This window comes from Pseudopipra pipra, chromosome W, assembly GCF_036250125.1.
Source record: "Pseudopipra pipra isolate bDixPip1 chromosome W, bDixPip1.hap1, whole genome shotgun sequence".
Classification (NCBI taxonomy): Eukaryota; Metazoa; Chordata; class Aves; order Passeriformes; family Pipridae; genus Pseudopipra; species Pseudopipra pipra.
This window is the reverse complement of record NC_087580.1, coordinates 9,683,736-9,707,963: the sequence shown is the minus strand read 5'-3', so window position 1 is coordinate 9,707,963 and position 24,228 is coordinate 9,683,736. Positions and strand designations below refer to the sequence as shown.

At 50.8% G+C, this 24,228-nt stretch overlaps 1 protein-coding gene and 1 long non-coding RNA gene across 2 annotated transcripts; one reads left to right on the top strand and one right to left on the bottom strand.

The window, feature by feature from the left end:
* Positions 1 to 5,316: 5,316 nt before the first annotated feature.
* Positions 5,317 to 15,779, bottom strand: LOC135406061 (zinc finger protein 239-like). The gene is made up of 3 exons (XM_064640613.1): positions 15,681 to 15,779; positions 12,894 to 12,972; positions 5,317 to 12,243 (listed from the first exon to the last, which is right to left on the bottom strand). The coding sequence occupies exons 2-3, from the start codon at positions 12,913 to 12,915 to the stop codon at positions 11,321 to 11,323; spliced, it is 945 nt and encodes a 314-aa protein (XP_064496683.1). The 5' UTR covers positions 12,916 to 12,972; positions 15,681 to 15,779; the 3' UTR covers positions 5,317 to 11,320.
* Positions 15,780 to 16,817: 1,038 nt separating this feature from the next.
* LOC135406192 (uncharacterized) lies at positions 16,818 to 18,453 on the top strand. The gene is made up of 2 exons (XR_010426209.1): positions 16,818 to 17,371; positions 18,192 to 18,453. It is a non-coding gene; the product is annotated as an uncharacterized LOC135406192 (long non-coding RNA).
* Positions 18,454 to 24,228: the final 5,775 nt, after the last annotated feature.

Here is a 24,228-nt window from a genome sequence, read left to right as displayed (position 1 = left end):
GCTCAATCACTGTAAAATTTTAAAAGTTTCCCAAATTTCCAGTTAGTGCAATGAAATAGTAAAAAATTCAATTGCTAGTGATCTCTTAGTTTGCTCTTTAGGCTTTTGCCTCCTTAATTGTCAGCATTTATTTCACTGACACCATCTTTTCATGTTGGTGAAGTCAATGAAAAAAATGGATTTCTAAAGAATTATGAGATGAAAGGCATGGAGATCTACTTAGGGAAAGAAACTGAATACTCAATTAAAACAAAGATGACATAACGCAAGAGAAACTGCAGGGAGCTTCTCACCTCCAAAACTTTTTCCAAAACCTTCTGGAAGATGAAGACATAGCAGAAGAAATGCAGAACTCTGTGGGAACATCCCCACACACCCGCACTCCTGGAGCTCTGCCATGGCCACACCAGGTCCTTGCACCATTGCTTTGGGTGGTTCCTTCTTTGCCAACCACCCTCACAGCTCAATCCTGCACCAGTTACCAGCTTGTGTTCTGCCTTTCCTGCCTCCCAGAAATCTCCCTGTCCAAGTGTGAGGGCCTGAAACTGCAGCTGCTCTCCCCGCTTAGTTCTCAGTTGGTGTCGGGACACAGGGACAGGTGGGCTCAGGTCCCTGGGACAAGGGGCCCCAAGCCCTGCAGCTCCATCAGCGATGAACTTGGCTCAGCTTTGCTCTCCTGCTTACCCCTCGTGCTGGGTTTGCCCGGAATTAGAGGAGAACAGTGGAAGGTTGTGCTGGGAGTCACCGACCCAGTGGGCAGGAGCATGTGGAAGGGAAACCCTCCAAGGCATCGGCTCCCAGTTAATCCTTAAACATTCTTTCCACCATCTCCTTTCTCTGGGCAGAGCTTCCTGGCCCTGCTGAGCAACAAAGTACTCTGCTCCTCCTCTCTGCCTCAGTCCCTTGCACCCAGTCCCTGATGTCCTGAGCCAAGAGAGCAGCAGATGTTCCAGGTGCCCCATGTACAGCTCTGCTCCTCCCTTCCCAAAGCCTCACATCTCACAGCTGCCCTAAGAAGTCAAAAGAAGAGGGGCAGCTGGACCAGAGATTCCTTCCAGTTTCCTAAGAGCAACTCAGCTGCAATCCCAAGTGCAGAGCAGAGCAGAGCAGAGGGCACCCTGTTTGACACAGCAGGCCCTCATTGCTGCCTGCAGTGGGCACCCACTCTCTCTGCATTGGTAACACAAAGCTGAAAAATCCTGTGCTGTGTGGCTTGGCCGAGATCTGTCCCCTCCCTCTTCCTTGCTTTAGAGCTTTTCCTGCCTCAAACACCATGTTCAGCTGCTGCACAAAAAGGTGTGTCGCCTGTGAGCCTTGTGTGCCACTGAGCAGACCTGGGCACATCATCTCTTGGGACACCCACAGGAAACCCAAGTGCCACTGGAAACTTCCTTGCCCAGGACTGCATCTGAATCCAGGGTGGGATTCACACGGCTGCCTGTGTTCAGCCAGGAATTTCACTCCAAGTCAGCCAGAGATACAGGATGTGGCACAGTTGCCTCCATGGTGCCATATCCCCTGAATTTAGACACCTGTGCAGGTCAAGCAGATACAATACACATCCCAACAGTGCCCTGGGCCTCTCCAGACTGGCATATGAAGGCTGAGCAAGGTATTGGTATTTTCGTCAGGACCTGTAGTGATACAACAAGGAGGAATGGCTTTGAACTGAAAGGGAGTAGGTTTAGAATAGAGGTTAGGAAGAAGTTCTTCCCTCTGAGGGTGGTCAGGCCCTGGCCCAGGTTGCCCAGAGAAGCTGTGGCTGCCCCATCCAAGTGGCCAAGTGTCCAAGGCCACGTTGGATGGGGCTTGGAGCAGCCTGGCCTAGTGGGAGGTGTCCCTGCCCATGGCAGAGGGGTGGAACTGGATGGGTTTTAGGGTCCCTTCCAAGCCAATCCATTCTATGATTCTATCCCAGCAGGTGGAACTACATTTCCCAGGATGCCTCATGCAGCATCCTTCCTGTAACCTGACTCCTACATCGCTCCTCTTCTTTATTATTATGAGAAGTACAGAACATTACATGTAACGGTACATCTTAAACTTTATAAACCCCCTTTAACAATCACTACTGCGTCACAGTGATTCAGCTCACCACCTACCTTGGTCTTTCAACAAACTTATTTATTTGAACTTTTATCTGTAATCCTTGAAATTTGCTTGACATAAATTTGAACTTTTATTTCCTAAGGGTTTGTGTGTATTTGGGATAAACAATAACTTTATTAACCTGAGGGTTTTTGCATAACCGGGCAGAACATCTATTCCCACTTCCCCAAGGGCCTGCATGTAATTGGTAACCAGGAGAAATTCAACTCCATTTCTAGAAAAGGGTCCTTAGAGAACAAGTGTTGTGATGCAAGTGCAATTTGTTCAAAGCACATGAAGCACGAAGTATCTCTAAGTCTACATACATACATGTTCACACAGCTTCTCTCATTCATACAGTTTTTTCATTCATACAGAAATGGCCACTTCAGTCATTCTCACTTCACACCCAGCAATCCAGGTCCAAAGAGAGACTGAGGGAATCCTCATCTTTTTCATCTCTCCCCTTCCAGACTGAGACAAAAACTGAGCACTGCAGCTGCTCAGAGCATTTCCATGGATTTAACACTGAGGTGTCCTCTCCATGGGGATCCTAGGCAGCACAGAGATACTATGGGAGAGCTGTGCCCTTCTGGAGGACACACTGCAGCCTTGCAGGACAGCCCAGAAAACAGTTGCATGTCCTGAAGTTGCCCGGGAGGGGATTTGGGCACTTGGCTCCCACAGACACATCCCCACAGCAGGACCCAAAGGGTTTGTGTCTGGACAGGAACCTGACACCCCCAATCCCCCACACTAGCTCAGAAAATCCAAGGGTGAGAACAAGGAGAGCCCAGGCAGCAGGGGATGGCAGTGAAATGCCACAGTGCTGCTGCCAAGGGAGAGGGGACACACAGAGACAGATGGAAATAGGGGCTTGTCCTTCCCTGGCCTCTGGCTGCTGCAGGACAATGCCCACCTGAGCCTCCATGGTCCTGAGGACACAGGCTCTGTTTAGGCTGGGAAAGGAGCCCAGGGAGGAGCTGCTCAGGGGAAGGTGTCTGTGCCACAGGGACAGCAGGGAGGTGCCCACATCCTCCTGCCCAGCATTTCTGGCAGCAGCTCCCTCTCACTCCCTGCCTGTCTCTGTGTGAGGAGCTGTTCCTGCCAGCAGTCCCTCCCTGTGCCCAGCTCAGCTCCTCGCCAGTACTCACAGGGTCATCCCCACCCCACTGCCCAGGGGCAGCTCTGTGTGTCCAGGGGCTGAAGAGCAGATCCCAGACAACCTGATGTGGCTGGGAAGGGGAAGGTGTTCTGAGTGGATGTGCTTCCTGAGAAGAGCCCTTGGGAAATGGCACAAAGTAGAGCTGAAGCCCTGACCCTGCAGCTGAAGGACCCATCCCTGCCCTGCCCATCCCTGCCCTGCTCATCCCTGCCTTGCCATGAGGGGTCACTCCTTCCACCCACACCTTCTCCCTGCAAGGCCGTGGGAGCTCCTTGGCTGGGTTGAGAGCTTAACCTGGCAGGCAGCAGAGTCCCTGCCCCAGCACACAGAGCCCTGGGGGGCAGGACCCTGCTCTGCAGGACAGCCCTGGGCACTCCTGGCTGCACCCCCACCTTCCCATCCCACAGCCACCTGTGGGACAAGGTGCCCTGTCCCTCTGATGGGGCAGCAGGAAAGTCCTAGTCTGGAGTATGTTCTGCTGCACATCAGGAAATCCAGGAGAGCCATCCTGACAGGTCCTGTCACTGGTGGTATTTGGCAGGTGTAGGAGACACTTCCAGGAACTCACCTGCATTGCTCTGCAGCCAGAGACTTACCGTGTGTCCTAGTTAGAACAGCTGGGAGAAGTTCATCACTGTGTGGGTGTAACCCAAACAGAGGGTCTATTCTACACCCTCCATGCCATTTCCCAGAAACTGTTAACAATAGACCATTTGCAGCAGCTGCCCAGAGCACACCTGACCCCTCAGGCTATAAGCTGGGTGTTAAGAGGCCTGTGAGATCGGAGGATGTTCCTATCCTCACACCCATTGTGGAACTCCCCGCCCTGAGGGTACTGGGCATTCCGGCCTGAACCTGAAGGTATATGATCTTGGGGTCTTGGGACTTCTGGTACCACTCGTGGGATCCAGAGAAGGACCAGAACCTCAACTGGACTGCGACCACTACTCTCAACCAGACTGAGACCACCACTCTCAACCAGACTGAGACCACCACTCTCGACCAGACTGCAACTGTCACTTGCACCAACAGGTTTTTCTCCTCTCCTTTTAGTTTTGGACTCAGGGGAGCATGTGGGGCTCAGCACGGGAGCCAACAAACAACATTCTGAATTCAAAGCACAGCACTGGACCAGCTTCTAGGAAGAAAATTAACACTATCTCAGCCAAGACCAGGACAGTGTCCACCCCTTATTCCATACCATTTACGTCATGCCTGCTCCCACCTTTTCCAATACATTCCATCACCACCTTTTCTGTAATTTGATATAAACTCACAGATCTCATTGTTTAGTGTATGAACTATGTCTATAAAACTCTGTTGAGTTCATTTAGCCCATGACTTTGGGCTCCATCTGACATAATACTCTGTCAGGACTGGAAAAATGGTGTCTAGTGTTGGATTGTTCCATGTTGAAACCAGTTCTTGTTCCATCACCATTCTACTTGTCTGGTCTCATCAAAGTTCATTGTTCATTACTCTCAGTGATTTTTATTGTAATGCCCCTGACATGGCAAACAGCCAGCACAGAAGTGAGAATGCATAGTGTTATTAACATTATACAGTTTTATGCATTGGTTATTCTCACTCAAAATCAAATCCCCTTAAGGCACACACTGCATTTCCTATCCTCCTGAAATATCCACCAAGTGGACCCGTGTCCTTGAACAACATCAATCCCATGGGTGGGTTTGCCTTTGCCTGAGGCAGGAATAACCCAGACTGTTTTCCCCAACATGTTTTTAATGTGCACTGCAGGAACTTTATCCCTTTGTACGGTACATAAAAGTTTTGGCTGGCAGAGCCAGCCCAATGGGCAGATCCCCCAGAGTTGAGTGATCAGGTGGCCTTTGCTAAATGTGGATCCCAATGTTTGCAAGTCCCACCACCCACTACTCTCAGTCTCCTCTTTACCAGTCCACTGCATTATTCCATCTTTCCTGAGGCTGGTGCATGACGGGTGTGCTGGTTTTAACATCAGCAGGAAATTAAAATCCAAATAAGTCACTCCCCTTCTCCCACTCCTTTTGGTAAGGGATGGACAAAAAAGGAGAGACTGTGGGTTCAGATAACAATTTTCTGAAAGCACACAGCAATGGAATAAGACACGCACAGTAACAACAGCAATATTAAGAGCAAAAGTATACAAAAAAAGAAAGTGTTTAACCCCCAAAAGGTATTCACCACTGGGCACACAAACAAGATGGCAGGTGCTCCTCGTGGGATGTGTCTGCGTAGTGTCCCCAGACAAAGGCAATGTGGTGGGGGAGCTCCCGCATGCTGTGCCAAGTGGTATTTGGGAAATTAAGGCAATGTGCTCAGGGAGCTAACACAGCAATGTGCCAAGGCTAACATTTCCCATCCCCTCAGCCTGAAAACAATGAAAACAAGGACAAACCAAACCCCAGGAGTTGGGCCGTCCTGATAGTGCCATGCAGCCGCTCCTTGAGGCTCAGTCCTGTGCAGGCCTCCTTTTCTCTCGCTTGAGAAGCTCAGCCTGAGGGGGGATCACCTTGTCACCACTCTGTCCCTGCTGGCAGCTTCCCTGCAGGAGCTGTTGGTTCAGCACTGTTGCCGATTATGTTTTTCCTCTCTGTCCCTTTCAGCATCAGAGGTCCATTGTCATTCTCCGGAGAAAATGGGAGGGGGAACCAGTGGGGCAGAGGACAGGAAGCACAGGTCTGATGCTGACAGTCCCTCCACCAGAGAGAGCAAAGCAGGATGGGGTACTTTGTGTCCAGAGCCCTGGCTTTTCCTGCCCAAACCACATTCCCAGTGATGACATGGATGTGGAATAAATACCTGGTCATCCCCACACTGCACTAAACTCCACCCCCTTCTCTGTAAGCAGGACACTGCAGTAACGGACCATAGCAATGGGAATTTAGGATGGTTGCCATGGTAACTGACCTCAGCAATGAATCTCAGTGGCATTGCCCATGGCAATGGGCTGTAGGAAAGGGTTTGATGATGGTTGCCATGGCAACCAACCACAGCAACACATGGAAGAGGAAGCTGTGATAGCACCAAGATTTTGTAATGGGGCTTTATGACAGTTGCCATGGTAACCAATCTGCATCAAGAAATTCAGTGCAGGTTACCTCGCCACCCAACACAAGCCCTAGGTCTTTGTGCAGGTTGCCATGGCAACCACCCCTTGTAACTGGACCCAGTGGAAGTCTCCATAACAAAAGTCCTCAGCAACTAGCATTGGAGGAAGTTACCATGGCGAACCACCATCGTGACGGGTCATTTGTTGGTTGCCATGGAGACCACTGCCATAGCAATGGGTCTCTGTTTAATTGTTCATGGAACCAGTTTCCAGCAACAAGTCTTCTAATGGTTGCCATGCCAACTAATCATATCAAAGAGTTTCAGCTCACATCTCCATGGAAGCAGTCCCCAGTAATGGGTTTTAACTATGCCATGGCATAGTTGCCACGTTTAACTATGCCATGGCAACCAGCTATAGCCACCAATTTCAGTGAATGTTCCCACAGTAACCCAACTCCAGTAACTGGACTGTGATTGTTTCTGACCTCAGCAACCAGCTCGTGGGAATGTTGCCATAGCAACTGCCATAGCTATGGGTCATGAGATGGTTTCCATAGGAACCAACCATAGCAATGGACCTGTATGGTGGTTGTCATGGCAACTGGCCCTGGTCATTGGTCTCAGGGCAGGTGTTCATGGAAACAGTCCCTGGCAATGGACTGAGGGATGGTTGCCATGGCAACAGCCCTAGGTCACAAGAAATGGTTCTGGTTGCCATGGCAAGAGTCCCTGGCAATGGACTGATAGTCCAAGTGCTGGTTGCTATGGCAACAGTCCCTACCGATGTCTCTCTGAGTCTGTTTCTCTAGCACTGCCCCTCACACCTGGTTCCATCGCTAATTGTGGCAACGTCTGAGCACCTGCAGGACGGGGTACAACCCAGAGAGCAAAAGGGACCAAACTCCTGGGCTGAGGCACAGACAGTTCCATGGGGGCAGCAAAAATCAGGAACTCCCTCCCTGCTTCCCACAGGCAGGGGGGTGTTCAGCATCCCCATGGGAGCAGGGCTCCACCTCAGGGAATGGTGACTTCGGGACACAGACACCATCGCTCCCAGTGTTCCCTCCTTCCCCAGTCTGCCCTCCTTTTCCACACCTGACAGTGATGGCACATGGTCTGGGACATCACTGGGGTCAGTTGGGGTCACCTGTCATGGCTGTGTCCCCTCCCAACTCCTGGTGCACCTCCATCTCCCTTTGCTGGCAGGACAGGATGAGGAGCAGGAAAGGCCTTGGCTCTGGGCAGAAACAAAAACCTCCCAGAATTTTCCCCCCTGTTCCCAGCCCAGTCCCAGAGAAGCCCCCTGGAAGGAAACTTACTCCCTCCCAGCCCAAATCATCTCCCAGTGCCCATTCCCCAGCACCAGGTCTCACAGGGTCAGTGCTGTGCCCCTGCCGCAGCAACAGGGCATTGGGATGGTTGCCATGACAACCAACCTTAGCAATGGATTCTTATATTGCTTGCCATGGCAACCAATCTTTCAATAAGATTGTGGGATGGTTTCCATGGCAAACAACTCATGGAAGTGTCCACGACTGAGGTCCCTGGCAATGGACTTATTGATGGTTGCCATGGAAACTGCAGCAACAGTCTCCCTGCAGGTTGTCATAGCAACCGCCATAGCAATGGGTCTTTCTGATGGTTGCCATGGCAACCAGACTTAGCAACAGGTCTCAGTGCAAGTGTCCATGACAACAGTCTCTGGCAATGGGGTTCTATGATGATTGCTGGGACAGCTGACCCAAGCTGCCACGGAAACGTCACAGACCCAGAATTCCATGGCACAAACCCATAGCAATGTGCCCTAATGCAGGTTTCCATGGCAACCAACTATCACAACTGGTCCAAATCGTGGTTGCCATGGCACCACACTTAGGAAGGGGTCCACTGATGGGTGCTGTGGTAACTGACAAGCGGTATAGGATCGTAAATCGCTGCCATAGCAACGGACTCTGGCTACAGGACTCAGCTTGTTCCCATGGCAACCACCCCGGGGTGGTTGCATCTCCATGGAGCTGCCGTGGGCCATGCATGAGCAACATATCCTGGTGATGGTTGTCATGGAAACTGACCACAGCAACAGGAAATTGTGATGGTTGCTAAGGAGCCAATTTGCCACAGGCACTCACAGAGGCTTCATGGTGACAACAGAGGTGTCTATGCTGCTAAAGAGCTGTGATGTCCCATGCAGTGACAGGGCTTCCATGGTGATATCCCAGAGGTCTGGACTACAAACCAGATATATTTATATAAATATATATAGGATTTATTATGATAATGATTAAGTAAAAATATCTTAATCAGAATTATTTACTACCCAGTATAGCAGCTATAACAACTGTTGCAATATAGTGCACGAGGAAGCAATATTGAAGCAACTGTACCAAAGCAATTGCATTTAACCAAAACCAATTATTAAGTAGAGATTGATGTCACTCACCCAGACCAAAGACCTTAGGCAAATCTCTTTGGCTTAGCCTTGAGGAGTGACTTTGAGGGACGTCCCCACTTCAGGCAGGAATCTCCACACACAATCCCAAGAAGGGATATGTCAGAAGACCCTGCCTTTAAAATTTGGGACTGGGCTTTTCTAGTATAAAGTGCTGGACTGTCAGTCAGGTGTGTCCAGGCTATGCCAGCTCAGCAGCTTTGGAGAGGTTCTCAGCGGTGTCACTTGTTTGTTCCTTTATATCCAGATATTTTACAAGGTCTGCCAAATATTCTCTCACTCTCAGGATGTTTAACTTAGGGATTGATGAGTCAGGCTGGTTTTAGCTTTGTTCAGTCCCCAAAACAGCATGACAACCTCCTCCCCGCCCTTCTTAATTTCCCACTGAGGGCTTTTCAAACAGGGCCTTGCTGGTGTTGTTTTACCCCATTCCAGGCAGAGCATCCTGCAACAGGACCCCCATGGGACACCTGTGCCCGCTGTTCCAACTCTTTTCCTCACTGTCTCACCCCTTCCTCATCATCCTCACAATCCCCAGCTCCCCTGACAGCTTGGTATCCCCCCTCACCTTGCTTGGATTTGGTGACCTAGCCCCTCTGAGCTCATTTTGATGGTCCAAAGCCCCACCTTTTCCTCTCTCTCCTCCCCCTTTCCAATCGTCCACAATCCCCAGCCATCACTGATCTTGGTTTGGGTTGTCACACCCCTGTCCCGCTTGGTTTGGGTGTCCCACTCCCTCTTTTGCCCTGTTTTCCCACTGTCTCCCCCCTTCCCGCTCCCCCGAGTTCCCCTTGCCCGCAGCCGGGGGAGTTCCCAGCACCACCAGTCCGGCCCCAACTCCTCCCACACAGCCTATCCCCAGTGCTAGGCAGGTGCTGACACCCCAAAAGCAGCCGGACAATGCCGGGGGGGTTCCCAAAAGTGGCCCTGGCCCACACAGCACTGGGAGCACCAGTACAGCCCAGTTTGGAGTGGGCAGGTGGCATCAGCCGTCTTGGGCAGGGTCAGGCCCCTGCCGCAGCTGCCACCATGCTAAACTGAGCCTGAACTTGATCAACAGTTTATGCCTAGAGGCCCAACAGCACTTAACTTAACAGCACTTAACTGATAACTGAAGTCAAACAATTTAGCAAAGCATTCATATAGAATTTACAACACCGTAACAGTAACTCACTTACAGGCCTGACTGACTTACAAATCCAAAGTGCTGAAGAATCCAGGAGAGCAGTGTTCCCGGGACATTTGTTATGGCAGATTCACACTCACACAGACAGAAAGAGTCTGGACAAGGTACCTGGGAACAATTCCCTTGGGATTCAGGAAAATCCTCCCTTGGGATGCCACTGCACATTCTCAGAAGAACGGCTGAGCCTCAAGGAGTGAGAGGGATCAGCCCTGGATCTGCTGTCAGTCGGGATCCTCCGAATGCAGCAAATGGGAGAGTTGGGTGTGGCAATGGATTTGCCATATGCAGGATGGAAGAAGTCCTGTCAGAGATGGACTGGTGAGGAGAAAGAGGAAAACAGCTCAAACGTTATGGAGACAGAAGTTTTTAATGTGGTTTAAACATGTTTTCAAAATGGCTTTTTGTATTTTCTGCAAGGTTACTGTTTCTTCTTCCCAACACCCCCTGTGGGGGACTTGTCTCTCATACAAGGTGTCCTGGGAAAGTGTTCTGAGGTGTTTCTTATTGGTCCTTGTTAACCCCTTCCTGTTGGCTGTTGACCCCTTACCTGATTGTTTTTTTCTGTGCCCCTGAACTTGTGATTGGCCCCCTTTTGACCCTCCTAAAAGCCTTATAAACCCCTTCCCCACAATAAACTTTCTCTTTCGTCCGTCCCTCCCTGGTGGTTTGTGTGGGCTCCTTGTGGGGTTGCCGGCCACGTGCTGGGGCGGGGGGAAGGGCATTCACCTCGCAGGTAATGGGGCTAGCAGCCTAAGGCCTGGAGGTCTCCCCCGTCCCACTAATCCGTCGTAGTTGGGGGTTCTGAGAGGCCCAAGCAAAGGGAGGTTGCTGTCGCAGCTGCTGCGGCCTCAGAGAGCTCAAAGGGTCTCAATCAGCACCACTGGTTATGGGGTCCACGCAGAAGGGGCTTTAAGGCACAGGAATTGTCCATCCTGGCCCCAGTTCAGGTTAGGGACTTTCTCTGAAAGTTGGAGAACAAAAATACGATTCTACTTGGGTTGTTCTTCAGGCAAGAAAAACAAGTTTCCAAGGCCGTTGGTTAAGAAAAGCAGGAGCTCATTACACAGCACCAGTTCCTATGAGCAGACAGTGTTTCTGAGCAGCTCAAGAGCAGCTCAGCCCAGGGACTGTTCATCAAGGCTGAGGCCTAACGAGCATTTCTCAGATCATAGCGAGGCCTGGGGGGGGGTAAAGCACTACCACAGTGGGTTACAAGGAACATGGGTCACCAGAAACGTTAGTCAACAGGCCTTTACCCACCAGGTCTCTGCCCAATGTGAGTCACTGTGGATCATCCAACATGGGTCCTCCGATGGGTGATGGAGTTGGAGCAGCGGACGAAGCTTTTTCTGCAGTTGGAGCACTCGGATGGTTTCCCTTACCGGTGGGTCCTTTGGTGTGAGGTCAAGGCAGAGCTCTGGTTGAAGCTCTTACCACACTTCAAGCACCTGTAGGGCCTCTCCCCGGTGTGGATGTGCCAGTGCTTAATGAGGTCAGAGCTGCGGACAAAGCCCTTCCCACAGTCGGTGCAGCGGAAGGGCCTCTCCTCTGTGTGCATTCGTTGATGCAGAAGGAGATCAGAGCTGGTCCGGAACCTCTTCTCACACTCAGGACATTTGTAGGGCCGTTCTCCGGTGTGGACACGCCGGTGGATGACAAGGCTGAAGCTACGGTTGAAGCTCTTCCCACATTCCAGGCACTTGTAGGGCCGTTCCCCTGTGTGCAGCCGGCGGTGGGTGAGGAGGTGGGAGCTCTGGCTGAAGCTTTTCCCACATTCCAAGCACTTGTAGGGCCGTTCCCCACTGTGGAAGCGCTGGTGGTATGTGAGGCTGGAGTTCTTGCTGAAGCTCTTTCCACATTCCAAGCACTTGTAGGGCCGTTCCCCGGTGTGAAGACGCTGATGGACCACCAGGTCAGAGCTCTGACTGAAGCTCTTCCCGCATTCCCCACATGTGTAGGGTCGTTCCCCGGTGTGGATCTTCTGGTGGCGGATCAGGTGGGACCTCCAACTGAAGCTCTTCCCACATTCCAAGCACGTGAAGGGCTTCTCTCTGCTGTGAAGCTGCTCATGGACCACCAGATGAGAGCTCTGGCTGAAGCTCCAGCCACGTTCCCAGCACACGGGGGGTCTTTCCTCCTCGGAGCACCATGGAGTGGGTTTGGAGCCCTTTCCCATGGGGAATGTTTGTGGCTTTTCCTCCCCGTTGCCTTCCCGCACAGTGGAGCTGTTCAAAACAGCCTCTTCCATGAGGTTCTGCCAGGGGGATTTGTCCTCCATGGTCTCTGTCCTCAAGTTGTTGTCTGGGGGAGGAAGGACAAGAAGAGGGAGGAACAGAGGAGAGGAAGGAACAAGGAGAAGGAAGAAGGAGAAAAGGGAACAAGAAGACGGAATGAAGGAGAGGAAGGAACAAGTTGAGGAGGAAGCAAGGAGAGGAAGGAGCAAGGAGACGAAAAAGGAGAGGAAGAAGGTGAGAAAGGAAAAAGGAGAGGAAGAAGGTGAGAAAGGAAAAAGAAGGAAGAAGAGGAGGAATGAAAAAGGAGAAGGAAGGAGGAGAAGAAGGTGCAAGGAGAAGAAGAAACAAGCAAAAGGAAGAAGGAGTGGAAGGAACAGGAAAAAAATGGAGTAAGGAGAGAAAGGAAGAAGGAAGGAGAAGAAGGAGAAGGAACAAGGAGAGCAAGGAAAAAGCACAAGGAAGAAAGAGGGGGAGGAAAAAGGAGAAGGAAGGAAAAGGAAGAAGGAAACAAAAGGAACAAGGAAAGCAAGGAAGGATAGGAAGGAAGAAGGACAGGGAGAGGATTTGACTCTGCCAGAGAGAAGGGCAAGGAGATCCCCCCAGATCCGTCCCCGGCAGGACGGTGGCGGCAGCGGGGTTGTCCTGCAGCTGGGGGCCATGCTCGGCTGGGAGATACAGGACAAAACAGGGGCAAAGGGGCACTGACTTCCTCCTCACCTGCCTGGGGGTCCTGTGGCATCTTCCTCTTCCTCGCAGCCTCCTCCTCTATTTGGCCAAGCTTTGGGAAGGAGAAATCCTATTTTGGGGGAAAAACAAGGTGTGAATTGGAGGTTCCTCCTGCCCAAGTCCATCTCTAGAAGTCACCAGGCATCTTGTGTCCACAAAAACCTACAAAACACCAAGATTCAGCCCAACAAATATCCCCAAAACACTGACACAGCCCCAAAAATCCCAAAAGGTTATGATTCAGCTAAAAACCCCTCCAAATCATCAATACTCATCAAAAAACCTTCAAAATATGAAGTCATCAAAAAAAAAAAATCCCCAAATACCAAGATTTAGCCCAAAAAACCTCCAAAACACCAAGATTCACCCCCAAAAAACTCCAAAAGTTCAAGATTCAGTGAAATAAAACCCTCCCAAGTAGTTCCCCCTCTCTGGTCTCTCCACTTTGGGGTTCTGGGAGTTCCCTGTCTCCAGGCTGTAAGGGGTGCTGTGAAACACAGGGGTCCCTCCTCTCTGGTCCCCTCCCTTTGGGATTCTGGGGGCAGTTCTTCTCCAGGTTCCCCCCATTTATGGATGCTGGGGGTTTTGGGGGTCCCAGGGGTACCTTCTCCCCTCATTCTCTGCTACGGGGTGCAAGGAGTCCCAGGGGTCCCCCCTCTCTGGGGTCCTTCCTTCTTCACGCTGCTGGAGATCCTGGGAATCCTGGGGATCTCCCCTCTCTGGGATCCCTACTTTGGTGTCCCAGGGGTCTCCCCTTTCTGCAGTGTCCCCGCTCCAGACTGCTGGGGGTCCTGAGGGTCCCCTCTCCAGGGTCCCCATTTCAGGGTCCCAGGGGTCCCCCCTCTCCGTGCTCCAGGCTGGCAATGAAGGGCCTGACCCAGGAACACCAACCCCCACTGCGGGGGGTGGGGACACGCATCCTCCCACCCACTGCTGGGACTCTGCCGGCAGTTTTTTGGGGACCCTCAAAAAACACCTAATGGGAACATCAATATCCCCCCGAGGGGCATTTGCAGCTCATTTTGGAGTCTTCAAAGATCCAAACGTGTCCCCCCCAAAAAACCCCCAGAAATCCCCCAAGACATTTGGGGTGAGCTCCCCCTCCCCAGTCACCTTTGGGATGCAGGAGGGAGGGGCGATGCTCCCGGGGGTGGGGGGGCTGTGGATACAGTCAGCAGCAGAACAGCAACCTTCCTGCTCTTCCTGCTCCTTTTCCTCTGCTATCCCTGCTCTTCCTCCCACTACTCCTCCTCCTGCTGCATTCTTCCTCCACCTGCTCCTCCTCCTCCTCCTCCAGGCAACCCTAGCTGTGTGTATAGACTGGGAACAAGAGGCTGGAGAGCAGCTGCAGGAAAGGGGCCTGGGGGTCCTGGTTGGTGACCAGTTGGCCATGAGTCAGCAGTGCCCCGGCAGCCAGGAGGGCCAACACGGTCCTGAGGGGCATCAGGCCCTGCGTTGCCAGCCGGGCCAGGGAGGGTATTGTCCTGCTCTGCACTGGGGCAGCCTCACCTCAAGTTCTGGGGCACTTTGGGGCACCACAATATAAAAAAGACATGAAGCCATAACAGAGCGTCCAAAGGAGGCCATGAGGATGGGGAAGGATCTGGAGGGAAGGCCTTATGAGGAGTGGTTGAGGGCACTTGGTTTGTTCAGCCTGGAGAAAAGAAGACTGAGAACCTCAGTGGGGTCTTCAACATCCTCCTGAGGGGCAGTGGAGTGGCAGGCACTGATCTCTTCACTCTTTTGACTAGTGACAGGACTCTACAGCTGGAGCTGAGTCAGGTAGGTTTAGGTGGGATGTTAGGAAAAGGTTTTTTCCCCCAGAGGGTGACTGAGCACTGGAATAGGCTTCCCAGGGAAGTGGTCACAGCACCAGGCCTGTCTGAGCTCAAGAAGCATTTGGACAATGCTCTCGGGCACAGGGTGGGATTCTTGGGGTGTCCTGTGCAGGGCCAGGAGTTGCACTCGATGATCCTGACCCTCCCAACTCAGCTCATTCCCTGGTTCTATGAACTCCCTGCTCTGCCTTGAGACTCGGGCTCAGCCCACCCGACTCACTCCCTGGGGAAGGGACAGATGTGCCCAAGGGAACAAACGCCCCAGAAGTCTGTTTACACAAGACGCTGCACCAGGGGAACGAGAAAAGGGAGTGGATCGGGTCCCCTCGCTTTCGTTGTTCTCTCTCTTTCCTCTGCCTCTTTCTTCCCTCTTCTCTCTTTCCCGTCCCTGTTTCCCAGCTCCGGCCCAGCCCCGCGGCAGCACCAACGCGGGATTCAAGCCCCGGGGCCACTCTTTGTTCCCTTCCCGGCCTTTCCCCGGGCCCAGCCCGGCTCTCCTGTTCTACCTCACCCCCGCGCCGAGCTTTGGGGGGCATTGGGGGGATTGGGGGGCTGTGCTGGGCCTTGCGAGCCAGCGCCTGGCAGAACTTTGGGAATGTGGGGGGAGCTCCTGGAAGTGCTGGGGACAAGAAAACACAAGAGCTCCTGACACGGGAGCGGGTCTTTGTTCAGCCTGACGGGAATTCAGAACGAACAGCACGGCACCGACCGCTGGCTCGGGACAGGGGTCTCGGGGGTCCCCTCTCTCCAGGCTCCCCCCTCTCCAGGGCCCAAGGGATGGGGACACGAAGGGGCCCCAATGGAACCCCTTTCCCGCTGTCCCACCTCCCCTTATCTCCCCTCTCCCACCCCTTTCCCATCGTTCCCCCAAACCCCGGCTCCCCCCCAGCTCCCTTTGGGGGTGACCCACCCCCTTTCTTGCTCAGTTTGGGGGTCTCACCCGCTCTTTTCCCCCTCTCCCCTCTTTCCCATCGTGTCCCCCCCGCCGCTCACCCGAGAGCGCCTCGCCCGTGCGGAACGAACAGGAGGAGGAGCCGGAGGAAGAGGAAGAGCAGGAGGAAGGGGAGGAGCATCGCCCCCCCACCCCGGATCCGCATCACGTAGGTGACCGGGGAGGGGGAGCTCGCCCCAAATATCTTGGGGGTGTCTGTTTGTTTTTTTCCTGGGGGGCGGTTGGGGATGTTTGGATCTTGCAGGACCCCAAAGCTGAGCCGCAGATGGGGGTCCTGGGGGTAACTGGGAAGGAGCTTGGGGGATGTTTGGGGTAACTGGTACAGACTTTGGGGGGTCCTGGAGGCAACTGAGAGGGAGTTTTTGGGTCTTGGGGGTACCTGGGAGGGAGTTGAGGGGAGCCAGGAGGGGGACTAGGGGTGTGATTTGAGCAAATGGGGAGGATGAGAGAGGGGTTTGGGGGCTCCTGGGCAGTCCGAGAAGGGACTGGGAAAGGGTTTGGGGACTCCTCAGGGGACCGGGGACAACAGGGAGTGTGGTTGGATGGTGCTGGAGGGGCTAGGAGGGGGTTTGGAGATTCCTAGGGGAGCTGGGTAGGGACTTGAAAGAGGTTTCAGGAGTCCTGGGTGGGCTGGGGGCGACTAGGATGAAATTTAGGAGGTCGTGGGGGGGTCTGTGAGATGTTCTGGGGGCTCCTGACACCCCCAGGCCCCCAGAGATGCTGCTGGACACCACCCACAGCAAGATGCTGACGGGGGTCCGGGGCTTCATGTTGGGCTTCGTCTTCCTGGCACTGAGGCTCGGCTTCTACCTGCACCAGAAGGTGAGGAGGGTCCCCAGGGGTCATGTCCTCCTCTCCCTGGAGTGTGTGTGCCCCCCCAGGGGACCCCCCAACCTTGGTGTCACCCCTTTTTCTCTCTGCCCAGAGGTCCTGAGCCAGCGGTGGCCACAGTCCCTCCCCATGGCCTCAGGCCCAGACTGGACACCCCCTGTCCCCCTGATGATTTTGGGGGGCATCATGTGTCTCCCCCTTCCCCGTTGTCTCTCTGCCCCTGCTCAGCTGCTCCCAGTGGCTCCAGTAAAACTTCCAAGTTCTTCCCAGGGGGGGCCTTGGGGCAGACAAATAATGCCAATATCACCATGGGAGTCTCCTCTAGACCTCCCAGCCAGAACAATGACACCGATGGATTATTCTTTGAGGAGCTAAAGACACTTCCAAGTCAATTGCCCTTGTCCTTATGGGGGACTTCAACTTGCCAGAAATTAATTGGGAGCATCACACAAATGATACAACCCAGGCCAGAAGATTCCTTAAAAAACCTGGATGACAACTTTATGGAACAGGTCCTAGAGGAGCTGACTTAGAAAGATGCCCTCCTTGATCTGCTGCTTGTCCACAGAGAGGATCTTGTGAGCAAAGTGGAGATTGGGGGCATCTTGGCCACAGTGACCTCAAAGTGATCAAGTTAAAAATCTCTGTTAACAGGAGAAAAACTGCCAGCCAAACCTCAGCTCTGGCCATGAGGAGAGCAGACTTCAGGCTGCTCAGGGAATTAGGAAGGAAGGTCCCCTGGGAAAATGGTTTTGCAGGTGCTGGGGGCCATCACTGCTGGTCACTTCTCAAACATCACCTCCTAAGGGCACAGGAGCAGCAATTCCCAAATGTTGGAAGTCAAGCAGGTGAGACAGAAGGCGGCTTGGCTGAGCAGGGATCTTGTCTTGGAGATAAGGCAAAAAAGGAAGGTGTGTGCCCAGTGGAAGCAAGGTCAGGTGACATAGGAAGAATTCAGAGATGCTGTTTGGCACTGCAGGGAGAAAAACCATGTGGCCAAAGCTCCCCTCCCCTTCAAACCACCAGGAGCCCACTCACTCCCCCTGCACTCACCACCCCTTACACAAGCCCCAGAAGGACTCCTGCCAAAGCCAAGGCCTGCAGGGCACACACATACAGGGCCTTGCCTGGGGCTGGCACATAGGGAGCTGACACTGCTTTGGGGGATGTGGTCCTGCAAAGACAGGGGCCCAGGCAACTGGGGCTGGCCCTGCAGGGTCAGAACCCCCTCCCTGGGGCAGCCTTTCTGCCCCGGCCCTGGGCTGGCCCAGCCTCCTCCCCCTGCACACTCCCCCACAGCCCAGGCCTCACTGGGGCATTTGCTGCTGGGACCCTGCAGAGCTCCCCCATGGGAACACCTCCTTTGTGAGCTCCTGAACGATCCTCTCTGCCCAGGAGTGGCCCCTGGCAACCAAAGAATCAAAACCCTACACCCCCACACTGCAGCCCCACCCATGTGCAATGGGCCTCCAGGGCTTCCCTTGACAAAGCACCCCCTCCAAACTCTTGCCAGATAGAAAATGGGGGGACACCACACAGGGATGCTTTTAGGAAATAAGTACAAGCTTATCTTGACTATTGGGGGGATGCAATTTTTTATTCTTAATGTTCTGAGTTATCCTTTTGGGGGATGGATGTCCTAAAGGTACTGTTGTGTTCCATTTGGAGGAAGTATTTTTCAAAGAAATCCAGGCTGCATGCAAGATACAGAGGAAGCTGTCAAGCCTTTGACCCACTTCTAGAAAGTTGTGAAAGCTTCCAAACCAGGGCAGCACCTCCAGGACCCTGAATTTCTGTTCCCTCTTTCCCTTTCCCTTTCCCTTTCCCTTTCCCTTTCCCTTTCCTTCAAAAATTCCAGGTATTGGGAAACACATAAATAGCCAGGACACAGAGGAGCTAACTAAAAAAATAAACTTTTATTTGAATAAAAGGGAGTGATCACTGAAAAAATCTCAGTGAGATCCATCAACTCAGTGGAGGCATCAACCTCTTTTATCCCCTTTGCCCCAAGCACTGGTCCCTCCCCGTTTCTCCATGGGCTGAGATACTTGGGGTTTACAGGCTTCCCGACACACCTCTTGTATGTCCCCCATTATGGGCTTATTGGGTGGCCCTGAAGGTCACTGACATGGTTCAAGACAGAGGCCACAGCACTTCAGACTTCAGGACATGGCCACGGGATCCTTCTGTGCTGCTGGTTGGTGCCCCTGTCTCAGGGCAAACAGTGCCTCTGTGACTGACAACTGAGCAACCGGGAACTTGTCACTTCTTCCTGTGAACTGTGACTGCACTACAAACTCTGCAGGAACACCGACTGTTCCTAATACAGGGGAGGGAGGAGGGCTGGGCTCACGAGCACCAGGCACTGCCGCTACAGAGACCCTGTAGGGGTCTCTAACCCTAACCCTACAGGGTTAGGGTTAGCCCTGTAGGGCTTGCAGGGGGGCAGGAGCTGCTGCTGGGACACCAGAGTGTTCCCTGCTCAGGGGCAACAGGAAGGATCCCTCTCGGCAGGGACAACCCTGCTGACTCTGAGCCCCTTTGCATCATGGTGGGTGAGAGTCCCTCCGTGAGGGTGACTCAGGTGACACCACAGAAGAGGGAGGAGCAGGGCAGCCCTGCTTCCAGCAGCTGCCTGAGGGCAGCGTTCAGGCAGCAGGAGGGTGTGGGGTGGCAAGGACAGGAGACCCCTAAAATGCATACACAGTTCCAACTCCCTCTCAAAACCACGGGCACAGTTTTGAGCTGCCCGTGCCCAAAAAGATACAGAGCAAAAGTTGAGGTGCCTTAGGTGATCTGGCTTAATTAAAATGCTGCAAAAGTTGAACTAAAGGCTGCAAAACACGATCTACTTGGTTGAAAAAGTGCAAGAAGCACGATACAGGAGTCAAACCGCTTTAAGTGAAAACCTGCTGGAGGCAGGTTGCTTTAATCAAAACTAACCATGTTTTTTAAAACACTTAGGATGATCTATTTTTAGCAAGAAAGAGGGCCCTTCAATATAAAAAGTGTTACAGACAAATGGCCTTATTTTAAACATGTACCTTTTATAGAAGAGCACTGCTACACAGCAAGGCCTTATCCTCCCAAAGAAGGTAAAGACTGGCGAACTAGCCAATGAGTTTTCAGACCTCAACTAGCCTTTAATTAACCCTTATTACACATTTCATACCAGCTACCAGGATATTTATGGGGTGCCCAGTGTGGCATCTTGCTGCTGCTGCTGGGGGAGCTGCTGCTTCCCTGTTCCTCTGTTCCTCTGCCCCTCTGCCTGCCAGTTTGCTCACCTGACATTGTGGTCCTACAAGCTCCTGTGCCTGCTTGGGTGCTGTAGGCTGTGCCAGCCCACACCACTGACCTCGACCCAAAGAATCCAAAGCCTTGTCACATTCCTACAGCTTTACTTCCCATGGAAGGGAACTGCCTCTTAGGGGTGTTGGCACCAAAATCCTGCTCTTGAGGGGGGTGCAGGGACACAGGAGACACAGGGCTTTAAGGGGCTGGGCCAGATGGTGTGCAGGAGTCAGTGGTAGCAGTGGCATTTCCTCATGGTGGCCTTGGCATGGCAAAAAGGGCCAAGGAGCCACATGTGTCATAAATTAGGACCACAACGGATCAGTATACCAATTAGAATTTATTAATTATGGCAAGAGAATATGAGCAAATGCAGCGCTGGGCGACAGGGGAGTCTCCGCTCCACCAACTGCCGCAATATCATGTTGAAACAGTTCCCTTTTTATATCCTTCTAGTTCCGCTTTCTGTGATGTGGTCATAGTACTCTGCGCATGTCTGGGTCTGTTGCTAGGGGGTCTTTTCTGCCTCCCGGTGGTCGTCGAGGCTGAAGTAAGACGTCTTCCTCAGGTGTCCTTTTTCTGCCCTTTTGTTCTTAGTAGCAGTCGTCTTCCTTATATGGGCTGTCCTTTTAGTTCTTGGAACATTTAGCAACCTTAAGGTATATCTTGTACATGCATCAGCCTAGTTCTTTGTGGTTTAGCACCTGCTTTAGCTTAGCGGTTAAGCAGTACATCCTGCCTTAGCTTAGCGGTTGAGCAGTACATGCTGTTTGATAAACAATACCCCCAACATATTCCATTACAATCCCCCCTTTTTTTCTTTTCATAATTATTTGTTTATCAAACACTATTTTCTTCCTCCCTTTGATAACAAGCAAACTTCTTTTCACTTTGGTTACAATTATTATCATAAACACAATGCATTATTTCACACTCATTATCAGACTCATCAGTGGCTACAACATTGTATCTTGAAGTAAGCATTAATAATTTTGTAATTTCAAAGCGTTCTTTAATAAAGCGCAAAACATATTTTAAAATGCATGATCCAAACATTAGTCCCAATATAATCATGATTATTGGTCCTGCTAAGGTCGAAAGTAAAGTGGTTAGCCATGGTGAAACATTAAACTAAGTTTCATACCACGATCGATTGGTTTCTCTATCTTTCTTCCTTTGTTCTAACTCCTTCCTTAATTCTGCCATAGCGTCTAGTACTACTCCTGTATGGTCAGCATAGGAGCAGCATTCTTCTTTAAGAGCTACACATAATCTTCCTTCTTTTAGAAATAATAAATCCAATCCCCTTCTATTCTGCATGACGACTTCTAATAGTGATTTGACCGATGTAGCTAAATTTTCTATAGTTTGCTCTAGTCTTGCCAAATCTTCATCAACAACTAGCTGTAAATCTTGTATCTCTTTTCCCTTTATCAGAGAAGCTATTCTAGTTCCTGCTCCTGCACCTGCAAGCAACAAGCCTGCTACAGTTACTATGGTGACGGGTTCTCTGACCTGTTTAGAAAGTTCTCCTTCAAAATGTCGAAATACCTCTTCTGAGGTGTGATCACAGAGGGTTCAGCAGAAGGTTTAGCAGCATTGGGAGAAGGTTTAGTAATATTCTGCTGCAAACCTATCAAAGTAGACATAATGATGGCTAGGCTACTCTTGGCTCTTAAAGAGTCTGGATTCAAAACTGGATTTGGTCCTACTGGGAGAGGATCATAAGACATTCTTTCTTTCTTTATTAAAAAATGTCCCCCTCGATCAACTCCTTCCTCTCGTAATCTTATTCCCCTGTTCGGCCTAATAGCCAACTCTCATCCATTATCTGGAGAACTTTTAATGTTATACCATTACAATTTCCAACATCTGTTATTCCCCAGGAGAAGTCCCGCTGAGGGGGTCTACATCCGGAATTTTCTTTTCCCCAGAATGTTTGTAAGTATTGATCAGGATGGGTTACTTCCCAGTCTGATGCTAAAGTTTCGCATCCCCAATAACCATAATAGTAGTGTCCAGGGTAACTACAGTAAGGTTTTCCCGGGTTTGAAGCAGGGTACATATAGTATGGGTAAGCGTTTCTACATGGCTCTACAACAACTAGATCACACAGATATATGTGAAAGGTGGGGTTTCCCGTCCCTGTAAAAGTAGCGAGCACTTTTTGGTTTTCCCATCTAATCAAGCTCCATTTGAATGGTTCATGCAGGTTTCCTGCATGTATTGGTGCTGCCAATAGTACAGTGGGGACTGCAATTAAGTAAACAGTGCCTAGAGAAAAGCCTTTTTCTTTATTGATTCTGACTCTTTTATTAATTTGGATATTACCAACCCTTTCACCTTCACCAGTCCTGGGGGAGTTCAGCCATCGCGGCTTTTGTGTCCCACAACTTAGGCTCTTCCATTTTTTTTTTTGGCGTTTCCTCCTCTGCCTCGCCTGTCAGCTCGATTGCTTTGAGTCACAGGGTGTTTCATCTTCTCGGCAGCAGGAGTACCAAGTAGGAATATGCCTCTTTTTAGTGAGACGTGCTGTATATGTGGACCACGAGGCAGCCTTTACCATAGGCTCGTCACACGACACGGCACTAACGTCCCGTCGGCACTGGACTTTTACTATATCTACAACGAAAGGGGTTGGTACTCTGTATGAATAACAAAAATATTGAGGGTTAACTCCAAAATCGTAATAATCCCAATATTTGGGGGATCCCCTCAGAATTCCTTCTTTTTTCAACTGTTCTAATACCCAATAAGTAAATTCTCGTTCTGATCGATAGCCCTGATCACAGACTCCTCTAGGAGGATATCCGTAGATACAGTGCGTCCACCATTTCTCTTGGCACTTTTTACATTTAAAACAAACAAATGGATAACATGCACAACCTGGTGTATTACACCACACTCTTATATCTAGGGTATCAATGTTTTCTAGATCTGCGTGTTCCCTCAGTGTTATGTATGAACCAATATATTTTAACACATTCCTTTTCCCCACTTCGCGATCTTCCATAAGTAATATACAAGCAATGATATAATGAATGCCACAATAAATGCTAGTAGGCACTTAATTCCAAAAGGTAAGGTAGCAAAGAAATTGCTTAATGTCTCTATCATAACTTATTTTCTTAAGACTAGCTTGGTGTCTTCCAGGAGTGTCGACTGCTTTCCAGCGTGAGGGATTCACTAGTCTTTCAATGCAACTGGCATGTCCATCCATGTTCTGCAGCTCAAATTGATGTTTTTACATTTTCACAGCCCTGTTAAATATATGCACTCACAGTGTATCTATTTAATGAGCAACATACCAACGTTTTGGTATGAGACTCATCTTTGTCAGTATACTATATAGCAGCATTAAATGTAGCAGCATTAAAATCCCCATTCACTCTTTCTACTTTTCCCAAGCTTTTGGGATGCCAGGGGGTGTGGCATTCTCATTTTATACTCAAAATTTTCTGTCCATTCCTTAGTGAACGTGATTTGCTGTAGCCCTTGAGATAGGGAATGCCTTCTCACTCAAAGGTAACATAATTTCTACTTTGTTCTTTTAGAGGAAATGTCCAGAAGTCCTCTTTCAGGTAGAATACCAAACATTTGGGTTTATTTGTTGTTCATTTTCCATGGTCAAAGGATAAGGTGACAAGCAGGAGTTCACCTGTACTGAAAAGTGGACTCCTGTTTATGGGGACTTAATTTTAATTTTATCAAGGACTTAGGATGACTACGGTCCCCTAAAATATAGGGCCCTTTTGACTGTCTTATTCTTCTTTCAAGATTTCTTCATCTCAAATCTTTTGTCTATAATTCTTCTTCACGTACTCTTTTCCATAGTAGAAACAACTTCCCCGTTCTCGCCTGATCACCTTTTCTTTTCTGCTCATTCCTGCTTTGAGCATCCCTCTGCAATCTTCTCTTACCGCTGCTTGTTACTCTCTTTCTCTCTCCTTACATATACTCTCTGGGCTTCTCTCAACAACTCATCTAGCCCTCTATCTTGCCAGTTTTCTAATGTCTCAATTTTCTTTCTAATGTCCTCCCATGATTTTGCCACAAACTGTAGCTTAAGCAAACCTCATCCTGCTGGGACATCAGGGTTGGCACCCAAATACCCCTGGAAAGCTTTTCTCAATCTTTCCAGCCATTCAGTAGGGCTTTCATCCTTCTTTTGCATCTTGTTCAATGCTTTGTTGATATTTTGACCATGTTCCCTAATACCCTGAATCACTATTGTTCTCAAATCTTGCATATTAGTTCTGTCGGCCGGTTCTTGGTTATTCCAATCAGGTCTTTGAAGTGGCCACTTTGTATTTGCCTGTGGTCCCTGGCCGTGCAGCACATCCCAGATTCTCATCCCAGCTCGCCTAATCATCTTCTGTTCTTCAGTAGTAAATAATTGACTTAAGACTGA

What these genes read in the sequence shown, in the direction of transcription:
- LOC135406061 (XM_064640613.1), bottom strand. Translation starts at nt 12,915, where the DNA reads ATGCCACAGGACCCCCAGGCAG. An exon ending in GCCACAGGACCCCCAGGCAG is followed by an intron (nt 12,244 to 12,893) that starts GTGAGGAGGAAG and finishes TTCCTCCCCCAG; the next exon opens with ACAACAACTTGAGGACAGAG.